The sequence below is a fragment of the Anabrus simplex genome, chromosome 1, assembly GCF_040414725.1.
Source record: "Anabrus simplex isolate iqAnaSimp1 chromosome 1, ASM4041472v1, whole genome shotgun sequence".
In the NCBI taxonomy this organism is placed as follows: Eukaryota; Metazoa; Arthropoda; class Insecta; order Orthoptera; family Tettigoniidae; genus Anabrus; species Anabrus simplex.
Window position 1 is genome coordinate 1,188,775,560 of NC_090265.1, and position 25,253 is coordinate 1,188,800,812.

Below are 25,253 nucleotides of genomic sequence, written 5' to 3' on the forward strand. Positions count from 1 at the left end.
AAAGTCCACGACCCTCTCAAAAAGAAAATGTGTATACACATACATAACACACCAATCCATCTTATGCAAGTTTGAAACTTGTGGGAATGAAAAATTCTTTCTTCTACCACTGCTTTTTCACCAACTGTGGGGTCGCCAGTGCAACTGTCGACTACTAAGAAAAAAGCGAGGAAGAAATGAAGGATTGGATTAGGAACAAGAGACTAATTAAGAGAAAGGCAACTGACGTATCAGCAAGAGTACACCAAATTACTTGTCTTTTTATTGTTTATTTTGTGTATTTTTTTACAATACGAACTTCAATATCACAGATACGGTGGTGCCTTTTCTCCTTTTAAAAAAGAGCCACCATATTATGTTCAATTTTTTTATCAGAATCATGAAGCATGTAAAAAAAGGACATTTGAACAAAAATATGTAAACTGTAACAAATCACTCCATCATCTACTGGAAGATTGTGCCATGTTTATTTAAACAAAGATTTTATCTTGCTCATCCTTACAATCTTTAAGGTTGAGTATCTTGATATTTTACACTCCTTTACTACTGCAGTAAAAAACTAAACCTCAGTTGAAAGCCATGAACAATGTTCATTGTTTTACAGAATAATATTATGTATAACTCATACACGAAAAGATTAACAGGCTGAGCAACCTCATGAAACTTACGTTAGAATGAAACATAAATACATTAAAGATGAAAAAGCACAATTTTATAAAATGACAAAATAAGAAAAACTTGAACGCAAACTTTTAGATCCACTAACTTGATTGATTACGTGTGTGCAGTATCGACACCATATCAAATTGATATGTTTGTAATCATGGTCATTTGAAAGACAAAAAAATTATGAGAAGTATCAGGAAAATACAATGTCTTTCATCGTGAAAGGTCTACTCTACTACCTAATTAGAGAATGTACTCGTGAGGGGGAGAGCACAATGTGTATTCTCCACAGTGGAAAAATAAGAAAAAGAAACAAAATTGACAATTTATGTGAAGGAGTCTTTCTGCTGTTTCATCTTCAAAGATATTTATATTTCAAACAAGAATTCCGCTTTGAAATGAACATGAAACACCACCTTATCTGAATCTCTTGCAAAGAAATATTCTTGTAGCACTTCACTAAATGGCTGGCATTATAAAACGAACAGGATTTTATAAATTAATCTTCACTTGTACTCTTTGTAGTCCTTAGCTTCAGGAGACATTTCTCCCCAAGTTAAAATACAATTTTATGGGACAACTAATAATTTTCAGCCTTAAAAAACACTTGTCAGTCCAGTAGTATATTCCCACTGCAAAGAGCACCTAATCAGACTTTAGCACTTCCACTTTACATCCGTTTAATATGACACTTGATACATACAATAAAAACATTCATCCCACCATTCAAACATTCACACTACCAAATCAGAAATCCTCGCTAGAATTTCTTTCATCGCAACACAAAAACTCAATTACACATCCATCCTCGCATTGGACGTGTGACACTAGACAAAAAGCCACAGAAACTTATGTTAATACTGTAATATCAAGCATGGATCAACTATTCCAGAACAATACTTCATTTTATTCCACCAAATAGATCAAAATATTCCCATGAAGTACTGAAAATAGTGATCATGATGACATTATACACACAAAAAAGACAGTTTCTGCGACATTCCATCTACTGATCTAATGAAATATTGAACATAACATAAGACTAGAAAGACTAATAATAAGGAAACAATAGAAAATACAGGAGTGTTCTTATATATGCGTATAAAAAAATTTAGTCGAGCCACATGTTTATGTCCACAGGATGTTTCATTCAGAATTTTCCAGATTTCATGATCTGTTATCGAAGAAACCTACTACATTTTAATCTTAATGCAGGTTTACACTTTTAACTACAGTTTTTTATTTATTTTTATAATGAACCTTAACTTCAATGCATCCTCACTATTACAGGTCTTGGTAAACCACCGAGATTTCCTGAACTGCAATTCTAGTTTTAATTTCTTTTTTTTAATTTCCACCTGCTACTCAAGATACTACAACTAAGAAACATCCACTCAGCAATAAAAAGAACGATAACATAAATGGTTAACACATTAAATTATACCGCATAGTGACTTTTCAGGAGAAGCAAATACATCGTAATAAAATTTTTTTTAAAAGAAACAGAATAATGAACAAAAAGGACTTTGCTTGCGCACCGAGTTTGCAGCTAGGAGTGGTGCCACTAATAACCGAAGTTCTCCCCCTCCTATACCTGAATAAATAATAATAATAATAATAATAATAATAATCACCACCACAGGTCCTGCTTTAACACTAGAAGGATGAGCAAAGCATCATCTTCCATGCCACCAATGTATCACATCTTAACGCATTTGATAACTGAAGACATGCTGGGAATCTTCAGGTTAATCGCCTTCCTGTACCAAAACAGTTGAGCTTCCGAATCCAAGGAGGCAACATAATTCAGATAGCACCCATCCAAACATATTCCCAAAAATGAAATTTTTAAATAAAGCTGAAAGATTATACGAAGAATTTCAAGACTCCTAAAATTAATCAAAATTTTGATGCTTTCCTCTCAACCTTGCGACTTCTGCTGAAATATTAATAGGAGGGAGGAGAATGTTTCCTCTCAACACACTACAGGCCAATGATAGGCCTGCTCCAGAAATAATGCATTTCACTGTGATGAATCCATATAGAGAAACTGGATTAAAAATCCTTCACATATGAAGTTTTAAAGGAAAAGAAACATGTACAGAGCCCTGAGTTTATTACACAATGATTTCAAAATATCCCCTTAGCTTTGATACTTCATTAAATATCGTATTTACAGTCTGTAATACAAGATACTTGCCCAGATAAATTATCAAATGGCAATGCAGGAAATGTGATAACTGCAAACAATTCCCATAAATAGGGTTAAAGAGCAGGCCGACTTATAGGTATAATACACCCTACAATTGACAGATGAAATGGACATTTTTAATACATACTTGTTCATCTTGTACGACACAGTAAATACGATATTTCCAAGCGCCTACAATTTGCACATTGTGTCACTTTTCCCACAGTCTTTTGAAAGAAATGAACATATCCCTGTGGTACAGATATTGTAGAAATAATTTTACTAACTAGCCAATCACACAGCACCCAACGTATGTTTAGAGTAAAACAGATTTCTCTTTTCTGATACTTTAATGAAATTCATAAGGAATTACTCAATTTACACAATGTTAAGGCGTTCAGATGACTGGATGGCAAAGTTAGCTGCATTTGAACGATGAAATCACGTGACATGTGGCATATAGAACAAAAAGGATGCAATGAACAGATACCAAAATGGAAGATAGTATCGACGATTACAGACAAGTACAAATGAAAGGATACTGGCAAACCAAAATACATGGTTTAAGGAAATGAAATGCACGCAAAGATATTGTTTACATGTATCTATACACACATATGCCACATGACACGATGAAAGGCCAACTATTTCACATAGTATTCACTGTGCCAGCCTTTCTTTCCTACATGAACGTACTAACGGACAATGACATTAAAATGTTAATGAGAACCAGGAGTGCAGTAACGTGCACCGAGTGGATTGCGCCAGGAACAAGAGAACACATCACTTCCGCGCAACAGTTTGTTTCTCCCCTATATATAAATGAATGACTGAGAATGAGAATAATAAAAAAATAGCAATAATAAATCAGGTACGTAGAGTTAGAGTCTGTTGAGTTAGCCACTGGGGGATGCCACAACAGCTGGAGCTACGATGGCGATGCTCTTGTTGCACTCCTCCAGGTGCTGCTTGGTAAGACTCTGGGCCCGACGACGCTGTAGCAGCTGAGACTCTCCAGGTGGAGACAAACTCAGTGGACTATCGTCCCCGGACCCAGAGCCTGGTATCTCCACTGCACTACTTTCCCTCAACATCTCCAGGTTCATGCTGAAATGCTGCAGTACCACTCTGTTCACCACCATCGCACTCTCAGCAAAAGCTGACAGCTCACGAGCACTGTTGTTCCTGAAATGAGGTGTCAAAGTCAGCTATATGTATTCTGGGAGTTGGGACTTTAAATTAAATAAGGAAATATTCCAGAAGATAATGGTTGCCAAATTAGACTGTTTCCATCAGACTGAAACCCCATCCTCATTGCATGAAGAGTATCAAGACAGGCTCTGCTCCAATTTAAAAAATTTCAAGAAATATAACCAGTAACCAAGCTACAGTAGTGGCATTAATTCAGGACACTTTATTGAAATGTTCATTCATTATAACATCACGAAATGTACGGAAGTTGTGGTACACTAAATCAATAAATTATGCTTTTATCTTTTGTTTATAATATGTATACGAAATATTTATCATTTTTTGAAAGTGGGATATGTTGCATTTTTATTAAAAATAAGTAAATAGATATAACTGACAACAATTAAAAACCTTTACTATTTTAAATGCTTTTGCAGCTATAAAACAAGTTTGTCATTTATTTTGTTCCGACAAATCAAACAATGAATGCGTATTATTGCTTTATCCAGTGAGAAAAGGCATTGTGGCAGTAATAGCAAAACAATTTTGTTGAAGTGTAAGATTTCTTTAAAATGAGCTGAGACGAAATACAGTATTGAAAACAATGTCTCCTGCACCGAAACGTGCAGATTGGTCACCGAGTAAAAGGAGTACGGCAATAACACTCCGTGAAGGAGGTTATACCTACGAAGAAATAGCAGAAAGGTTGGGTGGAGGCGCTACGAAGTCGGATGTAACGAAAGTTTGCAAGCGGTATGAAGAAACTGGGTCAACCAAAACTGCTCCAAGAACTGACAGAATACCAATACTGACTGATCAAGACTGTGGTAGAATCTGCCGTCTTTCTCTACAAGATCGTCTGTGTACCGCAAGATATAAATGGCATCTTGAATCAAGGGTTGAAGTTTCAGATTGAACGGTCAGACAGAAACTTTGTGAAAATAGTTTGCGAGCGAGGACTCGAGGAAAGAAGCCTTATCTGAACAAAATGCAGAGGCAGAAACGTTTGCAGTGAGCTTTAGCACACAAAGAGTGGACGAAAGAAGACTGGGCTAGTCATTTGGAGTAAGGACACATTTGTACCTAATAATTTGTAATTTTTTTGAAATGGTTGTGTTGTATTTTGTTATTTTATTAAATTCTGAATTAAATTTTTATGGTTTAACTTAAATTTTCAAACAGCAGACATTAGGGCAAGTTTCCTGAAAATTTGTAAGTTACAATGTATATTCGAACTAAAATAAACTCCTGAATACAATATTCAATGAATCACTAAAAAGTGTCCAGAATTAATGCCACTACTGTTAATACATAGAGAATATTTACCTTCTGATATTCAGAGGCGTGCCTAGAGAGCGGTTGGCCAGATTTGGACCCAATGGTCGTGGGGACATCCAAGGATGTTTCAAAATGCGATCAGCAGAGAGCCTGCGACTAGGTTCCTTCACAAGAAGGCTGCGGATCAAGTCCTTGGCTTCTTCAGAGACTGCAGCCCACTCACGGTCTGGAAAGTCGTAACAGCCTTCTTGAATACAGGAGAACAGAAGTTCTTGACACTCCTTGCAGTTTTCTCCACGTTCCCACCCACAATCCGTACCACAGCTGCCATAGAAGGGTGGGTAGCCACACAGAAGAATGTACATAATGACCCCAAGAGACCAGAGATCACAGCGTTTGTCATACCAGCTCGCAGAATCCCCAACAAATGCATCGACGACTTCAGGAGCCATAAATTCTGCACTGCCCACCTGAAGAGGAAAAACCAGTACTAACATTTACAAAAGTGCCAATAAATCAAATCCACCTTTTCCCCCATCCCAGCAGTCTACGTGACAGCAGTAACTAATGTAGAAATGACAAGTCTGAAATAAAACTTACCGGAGTGAGCAGTTGGGGTGTAGCCAGTGGAGATGTCAGGTTGGAGTTGAATTTTATGCCTGAACTGAGATCAAAATCACATATCTTTACTGGGCTTAGCTTGTCTGGATACACGCACAAGATGTTCTCTGGCTTCAAATCCCTATGTGCAATTCCTGTAGAGTATAATAATAACTTCATGACGAGAACATTTATAGTAAATCGCAGATAAGGGCTATATGAGCATAGGAAGCAGCTGTACAAGACATGTAACAATAGTACACTTACCCTTACTGTGTAGGAACTGTAGTGCACTGGCAAGATCATGAACAATCTGGCTTGCCTCTCTTTCTGTAAAACTACTGCGCTCTTGTATACGAGTGAGCAGAGGGCCACCATTCACCTTCTCGAAAACAAGGTAGAACCTGCAGACAAAAGAACTTTCTTTCAAGACTCCTACCACAGCAAAATTCAAAATGTCTTAAATCAAGTACACAACATTTAATATTATTTGCTCATAAAGCAGTTAAACATGAGGGAAATCAGAACATGAGTAAAAGAATGTCAGGAGAAGCATCTTGTCCATTGCCTTACAGTACTGTTCAGGTTTCAAATAACTGTTTCAACTAACTAGGACCTGCACGTCCACAAATCTCGATATTCAAATAGTCTGGTTGTTGAGGTGACCCGATGTTCTGAAGGACAAAAATGGATTATCTTCATTCTTCTGCAGATAATTATATATATATTTACTTTTCTCTCATAGTTCTTCTTGATACGTTTCTGCTCGTGCAGGTCATTCACAGAGCCTCTTCCAATCTTCTCTTCCCCCCTCCCCACATTCTATCGTTCATCACTGGCTGCCACTGTAGTCTTCTCAGATTTACGTCATCCTCTACCTGATCCCTCCATCTTATTTGTGGTCTTCCAATTTGTCTTCTTCCAGATTCTGCCCATTCCAGAGCTCTTCTTGGTAATTTTTCTTGTCCCATTCTTTTGACGTGGCCAAACCATTTCAGCGTATTCCACTTCATAGTTTCTTTTAGAGGGTTGATCTGTAGTGTGTTTTGTATGGTTTCATTTCTTATCTTGTCCCTCCTTGTTTTACCCAAGATCCCTCGCAGAAAGTGCAACTCTGTAGCTTGTAATCTACTCAGATCTTTTTGTGTCCAACATTCTGCACCATAGGTCAATATTGGCAAATAATACAATTTATGCAGGGTGAACCGAAATTCGCGCACTCGGGCATCACATCATAACTCCTCATATGCCAGCAATTAAAAATGTCTCTCACAAAAGTTGGTCCTGCGAGTATATCCAGCAGAAAAAGGACGTTGAAGAGTGGCAATCTGGCAACACTAACCACATGTGGGGTAACTACCTCTGTCAGCGCACATTAGTCATGCTGTACAGTTGGTGCAGCGGATAGAGTTTTGGGTTAGCATGCAGGAGGTCGAGGGGTCGATCCTGGGTTGAGGCATATGTGCTTCATTTCGTAAGTTCAGGTGGTATGGTACCTGGCATCTTAATTGTCAACAGCGAATAAATTCACGCCCACGATGTGGAAAAGGCGTCTTTCAAAGCTGACCAATGAAAACAAAATTGTTCGTCCATTTCTAGGATTGTAGTATGTAAGTGCAAATGGTTTCTAGAGGACCCACTGAAATTGTTGTTGACGATTAAGATGCCAGATACCATACCACCTGGACTACATTTACGAAATAAAAAACATACACCTCAACCTAGGATCAACCCCTCGACCTCCTGCATACTAACCCAAAACCCTATCCACTGCACCAACTGTACAGCACAACTAATATGTGCTGACATGAGGTACTTACCCTACATGTGGATATGGTGTTGCCAGACTGACACTCTTCAATGCCCTTTTTCTGCCGGATATACTCGCAAGACAAACTTTTGTGAGACATTTTTTTTTATTGCTGGCATGTGAGGAGTCGCACTGCGACGCCCGAGTGTGCAAATTTTTATTCACCCTGTATATCATGATTTTTGCTTTGGTAGGTACTTTCCAATTTCTGATTAGGTCTGATATACAGTATTAAAATTTTGAACAATTTCCTATCCTCTCTGAAATTTCTTCCTTGATGTTTCCTTTCCCAGTTAGCTTACTTCCTAGGTATTTAAAAGCATGTACTTCTTTAAGAATTTTTCCATTACACCCAACATCCTTAATTTTTTTTGTTTCCTCTACAGATTTTCATTACCTCACTTTTCGTTAAACTTATTTGCATGCCTGCTTCTTCAATTGCCCTCTGCCAGGTATTTAGTTCTTCCAATTTTTGTTCATTTTCTTCCCATATCATTACATCTGCATATGCTACGACTTTCATAACATTTGCTGTTGACCCTAGGTGAACTTTCCTCAATGTTGTCCATCACTATATTAAAGAACACTGGTGAAAGTACAGTTCCTTGTTGAACTCCTCTTGTCTACTCTAAATCATTCTGATTTTTTGCCATCTATTATAACACATTTCAGACATTTGTGATAGAATCCAACAGACTGCGCTGGGCTAGACATGTACTGAGGATGCAGGATAACAGAGCACCAGTAGATCTATACAAGGGATCTCTTAATGGGAAAAGACCTTCAAGAAGACCCCGAAGCACCTGGAAGAAGATCAACAAGGTATATGCTGAACCCTCCAAATTGATAACTGGGAAGAGCAGGCTCAAGATCGAAAAGAATGGAAGTGGGAAGAGCAGGCTCAAGATCAAAAAGAATGGAAGAGGATTGCGAGAATGGCACGGGAACTTCACGTCCCGCAGAAGCATATGGAGTGAGAGAGTATTCTTTCCATACTTTCAAAACTTCTTTTTCTTCCCACACTGGTTTTCCAGCTTTGTTGATTTACTTTTGATGTATTTTCTTTTTGCTTCCTTCTGTTACCTAATATGCGGTACAATATACCCTAGTTATACTCGACAATATTTCTAACAAACAAGGGTAGGGACATAAGTCAGGGCAACTATCTTCCTCCTCACATTTGCACGGTGCTACCATACAAGCATGAGACACCGACACAGCATGAGATGGCAGTGCATTGGACAGGTACAACACACAGCCTGATGGGACTGAAGATGAGTCAGAATCTGTAGAGAATGTATTTGATGAGACAAGAACAGCATGCATAAATCGAACTGGCCATCTGCGGGGATCGCAATGCCAAAGAATGTCAGGCTTGTGGAAGCCTGGGGAATAATGTACTTCCATACCAAACCGCTGCAAGCTGGGTCGCAGTATTTCAGCATGGATCCAAAACGAAACAGCGTTTTGCAATGGTCTGGAAGATCTGTTAGTGTTTGGATTGATTTGTCACATGCAGTTAGTTACCCAGTGCATGGACGTGGACAGAAGATTGGACACTACTCGAGTTAAGTCAAAACAGACACACAGAATTTTATGGGAAGATCTGCATAAAATTACATCACGGTGGGTGCCAGGTGCACTCGTTGACATGGATACGTGGACATGGTCTACCATATGCTCTGAACACTTGTTACCAGCAGGAAGGCTAGCAAATGCTGGACAGAATAGTGACCGTGGATGAATTTTGGGCCAAGGTGTTTAAACCAGAACTCTGCAAAACGGACATGCAGGATCACCATGAAGATAGAATTTCTGGCAAAACCCTTTCCCCATGGAGCTGATGGTCATTGTGCCTTTCATCAGAGGAGTGATTGCAGGTCACTTCGTTCCACATGGTACGACGGTGACAGCAGCGTACAACAGAACCTCCCTGTACAGATAGTTACATGGTGCCATTAGGGACAAATGCTTCTGAACAATGTCACCCTTCTCCATGACAACGCCAGACAACGTGCAGCAAAGACTGTAAGGAGGTAACTTCAGCACTGGGGGGCGAGAAGTACTGGAACACCCAGCATACTCACCAGACCTGTCTCCATGCAATTTTGACATTGACCTCATCCTCAAAGTGAAAGAACCATCACATGGGAGATTGTGTGGGACACTAGAGGTCACTGCCAACACTGTAAAACATTAAGATTGCAAAATTCACACATGATGCAGTGACTGGTATCCAATATCTCCCACGCCATTGGCAACGTGTTATGGACTATCTAGGGGACTACTTTTGAGAGTTTGCGTATAGGTTACCTTACTCTCTGAGAATGAACATTATGTAGCTCAAGGATTTCAAGGTTGACAGATTTCTTGCTTTATATCCTACACCTGGTAAACCTACTCTGCATTATTCACACATTCCACTGCACCTTATGCTTCCCATCTGTATATTTCCATTTTGTTGGTAGTTCCCACATTTGTGAAAAAAAAAAAATAGCTGCCATGACAACAACCCTCAAATTGTAAGTGTTCAAGATAAGCTAACTCAATAAACTAAAAAAAAAAAAGAACTTGAGGGCCTACATCATACATCTTTAATGATCAACAGAATTTTAAAACAGAACACATTGTACTGTACCTGGTCCCTTATTTTTTATATTTTTAACAAGATTTTTTATGTTGCACCGACACAGATAGGTATTGTGGCGACGATGGGACAGGAAGGGACTAGAAGTGGGAAAGAAGTGGTCATGGCCTTAATTAAAGTACAGCCCCAGCGTTTGAGTGGTGTGAAAATGGGGAAACCACAGAAAACCATCTTCCGGGCTGCGACAGTGGGGTTTAAACCCACTCCCGAATACTGGATGCACTTAAGCGACTGCAGCTATTGAGCTCGGTGGTCCCTTAATAATATAGAAATACAGGAAAGAGATAACAATGGAAAACATTCAGTATTACACACCTCTCATCATCCTCAAAAAATTCGATGAGCTGAATTATATTGGGGTGACCCTGACAGTGATGGAAAGTCTCCACTTCCTTAAACACCCTGCTCCTGCTGTGACCTGGGATCTTCTCTATAATTTTCACTGCATACTCCAGGTCAGTCCAGATGCTGATGCAAGTCTGGACGGAGGCATATGCTCCTTCACCGAGCACCTCCCCGGTCAGCCGGTACAGATCTGCAACCAACACAAAACCCTCAAATTAAATTTAATTATCTTTATACTTGTAGTATCAACAGTGGTTCTCAATCTTATCTGCCTTTCAAAAATTTTTGACTTGACAAAATCAGAACATTGCTTCAAAATGGTCAACATACTGTTATCTTTATACTTGTAGTATCAACAGTCGTTCTCAATCTTATCTGCCTTTCAAAAATTTTTGACTTGACAAAATCAGAACATTGCTTCAAAATGGTCAACATACTGTTCGCAACGATTATTTCAAGTTGAGAGGACAATAAAAACGATGTAAATTCATAATCAATACCTTGTCCAGATCAAATTATCCATCTATAATGGATGATGAAACATCAAAGAGTAAGGAACAAGAATTTAGTAATCATTTTTGTTGATCTTAAAAAGGTGTATGATAGTATTCATTGTGAGTCATTATTGAATATCCTTAAGGAATTTGGTTCACATCAAAAGCTTATTAGCCTTATCAGAATCACCCTTAAGAATATTAAATCCAAAGTTATATTCACAAATGCTCTGAACCATTTGAAATAAAAACTGGACTTCGACAGGGGGGTGGACCCTCACCATTACCACTGAGCTTTGGAGAAAGTCATGTCAAACAAACAAAAAAATTGGCAAAAATATTAAACTTAACCGCTTAGCATTCACAGATGTTGCACTAGTTGCAAATAAAATAGACACTAAACTTCAAATAGCGGAACTTGAAAAAAATAGCAACAAAAGTTTAATAACAGATTTCACTTGAAAAAACAAAAATAATGCCAAAGTTGAAGACCAGCTATTCTAATAAACAAAATCAAACCAATTCAGATTGTACACAAGTTCAAATATCTTGGTGAAATTAGAACCTGGAACTCCAATGGGAGAGCTTCAATAGAAGGCAGAACTTTTAAATTGAAACAAGCACAACAAATTACCTGGTCAACATACAAGAAGAAATTTAAGGGCCGGTTCGACCATCTGCTGGTAAACTGGCTGGCAGCTGCGCGGTAGGTAAACTACCTGGGGGTGTAAATCAGCTGGTACTTTGGTTTGCATGCAATCACCTCCGCACAAGAGCTAGGTAGCTACCTGGAGCTAGACACCGATATACGGGGTTGGCCAGACTGATTTTCAGCGACTTCTCACTTTCGAGTGAGGTGCTATCTATCGTTGGATGTATGAAGCTCATTTAGATTGTCTTGTTTTCATATGCTTGCATGTGCTGATTATCACCAAAAAGCCTACTAAGGGGAGTCTTTAAGAGTTATGGACAACGATTTATGTCAAGCTTTCATGATTTTAATCTATGAGCTTCAAAATCAATGCCTAATTGGGATTAAAATCTTGAGATCACATTTTCTTACGCCAGTTATATATAACCTGTCATGTAAGGCAGCGTTTTGGAAAGTATTCTCGTAGTAGATTGGTCAAATCACTCGCTCCGTAATAGAAGGTACTCAGGTTCTCTTCGTGTATCTAATTTAGATCTATTTTCGTTCACTCCCGTTGTTCTCAACTATCTTTTACGTGCTTCCATGTACGTATACACACACCTTCCTTATGGACTTATTGCCTCTGAGCATTCTATCTACAGGCTTCTGTGAATTGATTAAGGATCTCCACGATCCTCTATTTGCAACTAGCTCTGTGACCTTGTTTAGTTTCACATGCTTCCATTTATTGACAATGCATTTCATTCTAATGTTTAATATGAAGATAAAGCTCGAAGATACTGTAAATGTAAAGAACTAATCAGGGTAAATATCCATTCATAGGAAGACGAATTCGGGAATGGAATAGTTTCCAATTTCTTTTAAATTATTTACGAGAAGACTAGATAAACAACTGATAGGGAATCTGCTACCTGGGCGACAGTCCTATATGCTGTATGCTTTACTACTATAAAGATAATTGGAATTAATCATGACAATACTTTATAAGTAGCACACTTTCAAACTTTGCAGACCTCTTTAGCCTTTTTTCTTCTGCAGTAGTTTTTAACAAAATCTCTGTCTTCATTGGTGCGAATGATGTCTTAATCAATGCCCATAATCCTTGGCAGAAGCAGTGGATAATGGCACCTGGACCATTACTTTATTTAGGTTATAAAAGTAAATATACTTGAGACGAGTGGGTTGGCTGCTGGCAGGCACAACAAACACATCTCTCCTCAAGAATCATTTCTAGGTAAGAATAAATAAAATGTTATTTGTTTTAATGTCCCACTAACTAATTTTTTATGGTTTTATGGTTGCCGGAATTTAGTCCCGCAGGAGATCTTTTACATGCCAGTAAATCTATCGACACAAGGCTGACTTCTTTGAGCACCTTCAAATACCACCAGACTGAACCAGGATCAAACCTGCCAAGTTGGGATCAGAAGGCCAGTGCCTCAACCATTTGAGCCACTCAGCCCAGTACATATTCTGTTATTAATCATTGCGGGGCAGACTCTATATTTCTACCTAATAAAAAAGGTCTTGTCAAAACAAAATTAAAACTTTACAAGACTGGTTCAACCAGAGGTGACATACGGAAGCAAAACTCTTGTCACTCAAGAGAAACTGAATCGGCAAAATCCTACAAGTAGAGAGAGGAATAGCTAGAACATGCAAAAATAATATCAAAAAGATGGACAATGATGGATAGTGCCAAATGAAGTGGTGTACAGAGAACTGGAGCTCATAACAGATACAGAAGTGGTTTTTTTTGTCACATTATGAGGACACCAGAATCCAGATTACCAAGAAAAATTAAAGAGAAACTCTGGAATCTGAAGCAACAAGTAAGATGGATAAAGGAAATTAGAGAGGATATCAAAGAACTAGAAATAACCTGAACAATTTGCAAAACAAAACAGAAAAAATAAGACAATCCAAAAATAGACAAATAGCATACAATGAAAAGGGTTTTACAGATCAGGAACAGCAGAAAATATCAAAATGAATGAAAAAAAACCAGGGCAATTCGGAAAGAAAACTTATCAAAGAATATGACCAGAAAATGATTGACCGAAGTTGTCCAATGAGGACACAAACCATTTTATATTGAACAATGCAAAGAAGAGTAAATTAATGAACAATGTAGATATTAATTACCTGGTACATCAAATAATGCTGAAAGTTATGGTAATACTGATTCTTACATCCATGGCCCAAATTTTGTACAGATAAATTGCCAAGTACAACAATGGTTACAGGCAGTATTCAAGTCAGCTAACCTCCAGTCAACTGTCTTCCTGAACATTTGGGATTACTGTACTTGGTGATCCTAACACTGCGCATTACGAACTCTTTACCTTAAGGCTGATTCTCCACGAGCAGGTAAAACGCCGCTGTTCGCCCGCTTGAACGCTCAAACTTTTTGCCTATTCTACACGAGCGGTTGAATTGACGCCTGTAAACAGTGCCAAAAACGCCGGCGACACGCGTAGCCATTCTCCACCAGCGATAAACCCGCCATACTGTAATGATGGATGTCGTACAAATAGGTTGTGTTGTCAGAGCTGTTAAACTACAGTTATTAGCAATATTAAAAATTAAACCTGGTAAGAAAAGACGTTGGTGGACTCACCCTGCGTTAACGAATCGGCTCACCACTGGACAATTTCATTTAAAGTTGTGCGAACACAGGAGCTATCCGGAAATGTTTTTCCAATTGCTTCATTCGATGAACTTTTTGATCTTATTAAGTTGAGTATTACTAAACGAGTGGAGTGGTAGTTTAGGGGAAGTCCTGAAATTTAATTCTCAAATATTTATATTTTTAGTGGTCTTATCAATAAATATTACATAAATCAATTTATATAGAATTAAATTTCCGATCATTTATGTCTCTTACATGTTTACCGTACCGCCTATGACAACAGAGACATTCATGAATTTATATTTTTGTTGCTAAGTCCATATCAACGCCGAACCAGGAGAATATGATGAAAATCGGTACATAGAGTCGGGGAATAAGAAACTACAGTCTAAGCTATAAACAATTTTATTCACCCTGGATGAAACTGCAGTTTAGGAAAAGGCACCTAAAATGTATTTTTTAATACCTACAATAAGTTATTGGTCCTATCGAAAAGTACTGCATAACAAAATTTGGAGATAATGCAATTTATGCTTTATTGCCAAAGACCGTAGCCGTGTTGAAACACCGGATCCCGTGAGATCTCCGAAGTTAAGCAACATTGGGCGTGGTCAAGCTTGGGATGGGTTGCCACACGCTGTCGGTGGGGGTAAGGGAATGGAGGAGCGGAAAAGAACTCGCCACTCCACCGCACGTAAACTCCGGCTCAGGCACACCTCTGCGTAGGTTCGGACCTGCCTTCGAGCAGAATACACCCTTACCTTTGTGTTTTATTCAGTTTCACCACACGGACTATGATAAGAGTGGTATTTCAGAGTCGGAAGAAAACTAAATGTGAAGGCCTACTATATCGAAAGCGCATAACATTCATCAACAATAACATATCGACCATTGTTTGTTGTGATGTTCTTTGTCTCTTATGCTGCCGCTTAACTCCGATATATGGGATTACTGCTGCGTACAGAGTATAACAGCCTGACTGAATATTGGCGGGAAATAGCTGGGGAGTTAGAAAACGTTCATCTTTAGCATTCCATTCCTCTGGTTCACACATTTCCTGATACTGCTAGTACGTAACACATTGGTTCATCATAGTATTCCAGCTATTCGATCCCTACTCTGACGCGCTGTTTTGAATGAGCAGTGTGCACATTTAAGGCAGAGGCTCACTTAGTAGTAGTAGTAGTAGTAGTAGTATGACCTGGTCTAGAATTACAATTTATGTCTACTCCAAATTATAGCACCACAATTCACTAAATAATTCAAAATTCAACCCTGAAAAGAGCCGTTTCTTAAGAAAAGCTTCTTCCGCTTCACTTTTATTAAATCTATATTCATTTTATTCCAAATTAGCCGTGAAGAGGGGCTTTCTCCTGTGGCTTTGAGGAAGAATTTGCCAAATCAGATAGTTTCTCCCCCGCCAGTGTAGTGAATTGAGATTTTCCGATTCATTGTGTATTGCTAGGAAACAGAGTAGTAGTTTTTGCCCTGGGACTCTCCACTATTCGACCACCAACCACCCCCCCCCCCCCCCAAAAAAAAGACGAAGAGTGTTCACGGATCACGATTCTCTGCGGCTTGGTCACTCCAGCTCTGAAAATTTGGATTGTTAGATCGCAAGCGTAGTACTGTTCATTAAAAGTGAGAAAATGCGTGGTTTTTCATTTGATCGAGTATCATATCAAAAGATTGCTTTTAATCGTGTTATTCCTACTGACATCATTGTAATGACCTATGTTAATTTCAGTTGGGAAAATGACTAATACAGTCTCTCTGAGGATGTAAAAAAGGCAGGTGGAGATTGAGTGTCTGCCATTATAATGCTCCCCAACTTGATTTTGACTGATGGTAGACAAGCTGGCCTATTGTTACAATGGATATTCCCTAATACAGTCTTCATATTAGAAAAGACGTTCGGTGAATTCCCCGTCGCGTTTCAAGGTAACGTTAGGAGCTATGGAACTTAATACAATCTTGCTCGCAACATGTACACTACCCAACCTAGAATTCTGTATACAATGTAGAATTCCGTAGCGAAGCACAGGTACATCAGCTAGTAAAGAATATACTACACTTTAGGCAGTTCCTATCGTGCGACAGAGGCGGGTGAACTGCTCAATGCCGCCACGTGGAGTATGACTCGCTGTTCTACCGCTAGCGGGAATGACGCCTCTGCTGGCGTTAGACCCGCCTGCCCGCTCATGGACGCGTCCACCCGCGGCGGGCAAACCGCCCGTGTAGACAGCTCTACAAATACCCCATAGTTCTGTTCCGCAAGCGGGTTTGTAGCGGGCGAACAGCGGCGTTTTACCTGCTCGTGGAGAATGACCCTAATAACTGCTCATCTGTTCAAGAAAGTGTGTTCACTCACTCAAAAGTTGTCCAAAATTTGTTTTAAAATGAATATCTTCTGTAGTAACTTCGACAACACTTTAGTTCCTGGTCGGCGAAATATAAGTAATAGATCCAACAAGGAAGCAGCTTCAACCACCTCACAATGCGCTGAAAAGGCTTGCCAATGTCGGTACATTATACACAGCTACCGAATAACACAAAAGATGAATGACAAAGGTGAAAGATAATGTTAGTTACAAAATGCGTTTTTTCTTGCTATGCAGACAGTATGCACTGCAGCCTTAGAAAAAAGGCTCTCGAAGGGAGTTTGACAGATTGGGCCTGTGACAAACACTAAAGATAGGACACAGCTACTAAATTACTTCTTGCTGTGCAGGCAGTATGCACTGTGGCCATAGAAAAGAGCCTCTCAAAATGAAGTGTGTCCCCTCTGTTTTGTGACAGATTGGCCTGGGCATGGGACAAAATGTGAATATGGGACAAAATGTGAATAAACGATCAATGACTTACCTTTATTAGCACGGAGGATAGAATGGGCTGGCCAAGAGTACAAACTGAAGGAACTGCCACGTCTGTTTCAAACTCCGCGGTTTTTCTTATTTTCACCGAATGTGTTTAACCCTGTGGCCACACATTATGCGTGCTCTATCAGAGACGGTATGAACACTGCCTTTATCACAGATGGCCAATAGTATCAAAGAAAATGGCTGCATTTTGTAGTTTCAAGTCTCAGTTTTAATTCTCCTATATAAGTGTGCTTTTAGGGGCAGGTTGGCAAGTCCCTGGTAAGCATCAAGGAAGAATCTCTCCTCTGTTACCGATTCCAACATACGAACCAGATACCAAAGTGCCATCCCAGCTTCAGCGTTGAAGTCGTTACAACACAAAACTACAGATCAGAGCTTCCTGTGTAGTAACCAATGTCCCAACTTTTTAATTCAGTAACTGAGTTTAAGGAAGTCAATACAATGAATAATTTAAACATACCCATAAACTAATAATAATAATAATAATAATAATAATAATAATAATAATAATAATGTTATTTGCTTTACGTCCCACTAACTACTTTTACGGTTCTCGGAGATGCCGAGGTGCCGGAATTTATTCCTGCAGGAGTTCTTTTACGTGCCAGTAAATCTACCAACACGAGGCTGACGTATCTGAGCACCTTCAAATACCACCAGACTGAGCCAGGATCGAACCTGCCACGTTAGGGACAGAAGGCCAGGGCCTCAACCGTCTGAGCCACTCAGCCCGGCTACCCATAAACTAACACTCAGAAACTTATGAACTGACCCATACAAAAAAAAAAATTGAATGGGGATATAATCTACTGTGACATACTTAAAACAATTCAAATCTGGGTTGTAAGTTCCCCTGATTGTTACGATGACCAAAATTTGTTAGCCATTAAACACCCATTAAACATTTCATGAAGGAATACAAACAATAATTCTGATATTCAAGAAATAAACAGCATTGTAGAAGACTCCAACTGCACCAATGATGTGTTACTGTACCCACTACATAAAAAGGGAGAACACACAGCATGTTTAATTTCAAGGATATAACAGGAAAAATACGACCTGTAATGGGGAAAGGGAGAGTGGGAAGCGAAGATCTGGAATACCAGTAGTTTAGTTTAATATACCAGTAAATCAAACAAACATGTCAGAACATTAGCTACCAACCGGCAATAACATCCAAGTTCATACTGTTTAACAAATTGTAATTTAACACAATCACGCCCGTATCCGAATTATTGCCTATAGCGCATGACCATGCTGGGGACCGTATCCGAGTTAGCCCGGATAAGCGCAACCTTGAACTGGAGCCATTCCTACGCAGCTGGGATCTATTTTGGTCACAAATATGTGCGAGAGAGATGAAAGTAATACCCTTATGAATGCTTCTACTAACCAGAAACCACATGGCCACGGCGATTTTCACTCCCAATGCACTTTCTTTGTTTTGTTTCTGAAGGTAGCCTAGCGCCGGCACAACTAGCCGCATAGTTGGTTGTGATTGCACAAGCGTGTGCAATTGCGTGTAACTATGGCGTGTAGGGACAATATAAACGATGCAAGTGATGCGAATTTGCAAAGCACAGTTTGTCAGCTGCTTGAAAATTATCTTGGCCAGGGGTATACAGTCTATATGGACAATTATTACAAATAGTGTTGGACTCGTGAAACAATTACGGGAACTCCACTGCCGTATGTGGAACAATACAGTCAAATAGGGGTGTACCAAAAGATCTAAAGGAACACCAGGCAATTCTCAAACGGTGGGGAAAAGTGAACCCGACATACAAGTAGTCACCTCTCCGAAATCTCAGCTCCATCTACTTCAATAGCTCCAAGTCCGCCGCGGTTTTGCCGCCTAAAAGGGCACCGGCCAAGGATCCGTCTTTTAGGTTAGATGGGAAGAGAAAAAAGCATATTGTCTTGAAGTTTCCACCATCAAATATAGTCAAGTTCCCCTGAAGAAGGTGCAAAGTGTGCTTCAAAAATAAAATTATTAGTGAAACACGCTATTTTTGCGGAAAGTGGGGTGTTCCCATTCACCCAGGAAAGTGTGACATTACCTACCACACCCTACAGAGATACTAGAGGACTTCATTAAGGTATGTGCAAAATTTTGTTTCCATATCTTGTTTAGTTAAGAACATATTGTGAAAAGAATTCGTCGTCGTTTGCTCTGCCACTAACAGCTGGAATAGCTGGGCCAGCCCTTTAAATAGCCGCTCAGATGATGGGCGTGAATGTGTTAATACAAGTATTTTGCTACCTAAAATATATAAAATGGCAACAAGTAGAGTTGACAGCATGTATTACCATACTGCATGGCATTAGTCCACTGTAGGATTCGCAAAGTTAATACTTATAGTTGGGCCCACGAGAGTTGAAGTCCGACATTTGAGCGGCGAAATCAGCAACTACAAAGTACGCTGCATTGTCATAATTACTTCAATCTGCGGCATATCACTCTTTCATACAGACTGAATATTTAATCAACCAAAGTACGCTGCGTTGTCATAGTTACCTCAATCTGCGGCACATCACTCTTTCATACAGGCTAAATATTTAATCCACTATGTTGGCCTAATGTAATTCAATAAACTTTGACCTGTTCCGAAGCTCGTGCTAATAATTCCGGCATTGAAGACAGAACACACTATTGCCAGTAAATGTGAGATTTCATATTCACTAAACTGACAATAACCTCAACAAATGCACATGTCTAATGGAGAATTGAACAGTACAACTAGCCACTGATTAACTTACAAAAAAATAAACTAACAACGAAAATAATATTCAGGAAACAGACACTTAAATTATTACAAAAACCAGCAACAACTAACGCAGCTAACACAGTACTACTCCGAATATCACAAAAGCAGGGCAAGCCAACCCACGTGGCGATAGCGTTCTTAAATGTGGCATCTCTTATCGTTGCCACAGCAACAGACCATTTTCGAGCAGCGTTAGACAACTCTTTTTTTTGCCGGTGGCGCTAAACGTCAGACTTCAACTCTCGTGGGCCCAACTATAGATGCTCCATCGGCAGCACACACATTCATAATATAAGGCAGCAAGAAAGGAATGAGACAGAAGTCCAAGAAAAAACTTGATGCAGTAAATGAAAGATTGAACAATGCGAAATAAGAATCAACGTGGTGAAAATCATAACAGCAATGACAAGGCAACATCAAAGAGATAATTAGTACTAATGGAGTGAATTGAAGACCGAATATGGAAATTAGCAGAATAGTGGTGGTTTTAGTTTTCAGATGGTAGAACAACCCTCAATCAGTAAGATACAACTTGGGAAAGATTTCTATATACAGTAGAGCCTCTGTTAGTCTGGCCCCATGGTGTAGAAGGCAACGTGTCCGCCTGACACCCGGCGGCCCCGGGTTCGATTCCCGGCTGGGTCAGGGTTTTTTAACTGTAAAAGATTAATATCCCTGGCCTGGGGACTGGGTGTTTGTGTCGTCCTTAACGTTCCTTTCTTCACATTCAACACTTGCTCCATTCCAATAACACGCAGGTTCATATCACATGGTACAAGTAGGGAAAAAGATCTCTATAGGTCAACGCCCTGAACAAATAGCATTTTTTAAAAAGAAGCTCTGTTATCCGGAACACCTTCAACCAAAACGATAAAAAGTATGGTAAAAACAAATTGAAGGAACATTGTTATGTTACGTTTAGGACAGAGGGGACGAGTAGCGAAATGCATGGAACTCCAACCTTGACTTCCTTCCTCCCGCTGCTGTTGTCAACCCAGTTTGTGATGTGACAAATCAGAGCCCTCTGTTGTTCTGCTAATGGAATGGTGGTATTACACAGCAGATAGAAAACTATGTGGAAAGACATAACAAAATATAGCTAGAAAACTATGTGGAAAAAACATAACAAAATAAAAGTAGAATTTTTCAAAAAGATAGTACAATATGTACAGAATAAGTACATGCACTATGGAACATGGTTTGTTCTAAACATCTACAGTAGTTTGGGTTTGTTACAATGCCTTTGTTAGCACTGTATAAGTATTGCCTTCATTTACTTTAATCTAATAAAACATCAAAAATGTTTTGCAACTATGAAAATATTTAAATTATTACCCAATATTTTCATTATCCGAAACCCCCCACCGTTCCGGTTAACAGAGGTTCTACTGTAAGTGCAAAATCTCCCATAGGACAAAGATTTAGTGATGATGGCTGAAGAAATTTTATGACTTGTGCAGCAGATTCATGTACATATATCCAACCCTTGTACAGTTCCTGTACGGAGCCTGGTATGAAGAGAGATGAATCTTCGTAAAGAGTTTTCAACATCCTGATGTCAACCCCCTCATCAGAGTTAATGAGATGAAATGAATGGCATGATATAAGAGTAAAAAGGGAAAGGGTGAACCCCGGCGCCGGCACGTACCTGTCAAATAGCCCCAAAGGGTCTGCTCAAGGCTTTACGTCTCCACCCGACAGACGAATCACCATCAAAAGAGTCATATGCCCCTATTTCACATGAGCACTGCGGAGAGGATTAGAATTTAATCCAGGATTTTGGCATGCAATCTAGTGATTAGAAATTGTATACCACCACCTCCCCTACTGTGCCAGCCAAGATTCTAAAGGTGAAATTTTTTCAACCAAAGGGACTTAAACCGGCTAACCACGGTGTCAGACCATATAGACTTCATAGGGATAGTGGAAAAATGTAGACAATTTGGAATATTAAATAGAAGAATGACAAAACTGTAACGCTGGTGATGATTACCATTTTAACAGGGTGTATAACTAGGCAACCATCCTATATAACCACTAATTGCAAGGAAAAAAGGAAGAGTTCCGTCACATAGAAGAATGAAGGACTGGCAAAAAAAAGGAAAGTGCCACGAAGAGCGTGAAAATAGACTCCCTACCCCTTGCAAACCTAATACTCTCGGGGTTGGAAAAGAACAAAGATTGACCAAGAGAGGCAAGTGAAAATATAAAAGGCCGAGAAAGACCCAAATAACTGCAGATGGAGTAGGATGACACCCACCCTCAACCTACCCATCTCGCTGCTTTTGGAAAAGATGATCTGATAGATACCAATATAATACAACAATCATCACTTCAGGAAATAAGCTGCCTCTGTGGATCCGTGGTAGAGTGTCGGCCTCCTGATCCCAAGATAGCGGGTTCAAACCCGGCAGAGGTAGTCGGATTTTTGAAGGGCGGAAAAAAGTCCACTCGACACTCCATGTCGTACGACGTCGGCATGTAAAAGATCTCTGGTGATACATTTAGTATTTACCCAACAAAATTAATTAAATCTCAGCCGTAGACGCCCAAGAGAGATCCGGTTTACTCTGTCTGCCATCTAGTGGGCCTAGAGTAAAACGGAACGTCGAAATTGACGAGCAGGCAGCCAGATGGCGTCAAATCAAAATGTCTGCACACGGTAGCTGAGGCCATACAATTATTATTATTATTATTATTATTATTATTATTATTATTTACTTCAGGAAATAACAGCAAATTCCTAGTAACATGCTTAGCATTAGACACCAATATATTACCATGTAAAAGAATATAGAAGCCGAAGAACACAATGCCCAATCAAAGTTATCTCATACCACAAGAGGGCAGGGAAAGTTATTAAATTTTTTAACTTCGATAAGGACCCTGAAATACAGCCAAGTCCACATTGCTGGTTTAGAATAATGGAGTGGTGAAATGAATTGAACAAACATTCCATGCCTTCCCATAATAAAATAACAAGATAAGTCATAAGCTAGAGATCATTTCAGTGAGTCAACAATGCAGCGTTTTCACACAGACATGAAGATGGTAACTAGAACGACTAAGCCAAGCAACTGTTCAAGTTTAACTATGCCTTGCCATTCTGCTTCAAACAAGTTGTGATACTGCTGCCATTCCTCCCAAGTAATAATAATCACAAAGGGGAAATAAAAAAATTCCCCCTTAAAATACTTAATTCAACAGTTAACCAAAGGACTGTGAAGAGCAAACAAGAGTTGGCATTTTAAAAATACTGCATTCAGTACAAACACTGATATCAAACCCAAACTTTCCTTACCAATAATAGTCGGCAGAAAGTGAACTGCAGTTTTGATACTGTATCACTACTCTGCAATAAATCCACATTTTTCTAATTCTTTATTATTAATAACTATTCTCAGCTTCTCCTTAACATACCACCCCTTTTTTACTTCAAGGTAATAAAGTTTTAACCACTCAGTAACATGTGGACTGGAATTTACCAACAGTCTTCCATCATACCAATGGCTACCAACAACAATACTCCCCCTAAACACAAGTTCACACATAAACTGACACATTACTTTTTCTACGATAGATAAAAATGGCCTATGCATGAAAAACTCAAATTCCTTCTACTATACCTAACAAATGTGTACAGGAATCTTACATTTCATGTAACATTGTTCAGGCAAGCACAACTTGGTGCACATAATGTCTAAACAGACATAAGTTATAGATAGAAAACTCACCTTGGAAACAGGAGGAGACCAAGCTGGAACCACAACGCTTCTTCTTTCGGCGCTTCCTCCTGGCTTCCTCCTTTCTCTGCTGAACATCGTTGTTGGTCTTGTCATGCAATACAGACAGAACCTCACCTATGAAAGAATAAGGAATTGACAACTGTTTATTACAGTTTATCATGAAAAATCAGAAAACTTTTGTGTTTGCCCAACTAAGTATAATCTAGCACAGCATGACAACACCCATAACATTACTATGTTAATTTCCAAGACAACACCAGGCAAGCCTCAAGGCTACAATATAGAATATTCTCCATTGTAACTAGACACTCAATCAAAACATTAAATAAATTAAATAACATTCCACTATAACTGATCTATTCAGGAAGATCACTAAACAATGAATTAATATTTAGCAACTGAAATGAATCATATTCTGGACTGTTGTTTCTTACTTCCAAAGCATACAAGAAAACTATCTCTCGAATAAATAGGGAAGCAATTAAATTCCACAAAGCTTCAACTGGTCGAAATGTAGTGCTAAAGCTGATTTATAAATCTAGTAGAAATATATTCGAAAGTGATGCTAGTAAACAATATTCATGACGGAGCACCAAAATAGAAACCTCGTCATCAAAATTACCCGTAAGTTAACGGCATACACATAGTTCAATAACACAAGTCGTGAAACTAAGCCTGAAAATATCCTTTACAATTTACTGCAGACCTATTTTCAGAATATTTCTCGCAAAACAGGGCGAGTCTACGCTAATATTTCACAGGTGTCTTTTTCATAACGCGTGCACCACTAAAATATCGTAGCAAACAATGAAACTACATCCCGATCGCCAAGATAATCGCCGACATGCCAAAAAATGTACCCCAAAAACCGTACATAATCACAATATACAGATCCTGTTTACACGGAATTCAAACGCACATCACAGAGCACTTCTCGCTAGGCGTCGGTTTTCTTAACAAAAAATTCACCACTAGCTTCTTTAATAAATCCACTCGTTATGCATTATCACGAAAAGAAACAAGTCTTAAGATTATCGCAATAGCTGGCTAAGGGACAGAAACATAGTTTACAAGTAAGAACCGGTGTGAAATACGAGAATGCTATTAATGGACGCTTCCTTTCGAAACAATGCATAACAATAATTCTTTCACATTTACTTACATTCCGCTTCCGCTCCTTGCACTTCTTCCAGGATCTTCTCAACCATAGCTGTTAAATTGACTGTTTTCGACAGAACGATAACAAATCCAACTTCCTTTGTGCACCACGCTAACCCATCCGGATACTATAACACACCAACTTCACGCGACGATGTTCAAACTCCGACTGGTCGCTGCACGTAGGCAC

At 39.1% G+C, this 25,253-nt stretch overlaps 1 protein-coding gene across 1 annotated transcript; it reads right to left on the minus strand.

The window, feature by feature from the left end:
- Positions 1-240: 240 nt before the first annotated feature.
- On the minus strand, positions 241-25,253 carry Lk6 (Lk6 kinase). Its single transcript, XM_067137537.2, has 7 exons — positions 25,068-25,253; positions 23,894-24,019; positions 10,699-10,918; positions 6,194-6,330; positions 5,927-6,081; positions 5,375-5,796; positions 241-4,042 (listed from the first exon to the last, which is right to left on the minus strand). The coding sequence occupies exons 1-7, from the start codon at positions 25,111-25,113 to the stop codon at positions 3,754-3,756; spliced, it is 1,395 nt and encodes a 464-aa protein (XP_066993638.1). The 5' UTR covers positions 25,114-25,253; the 3' UTR covers positions 241-3,753.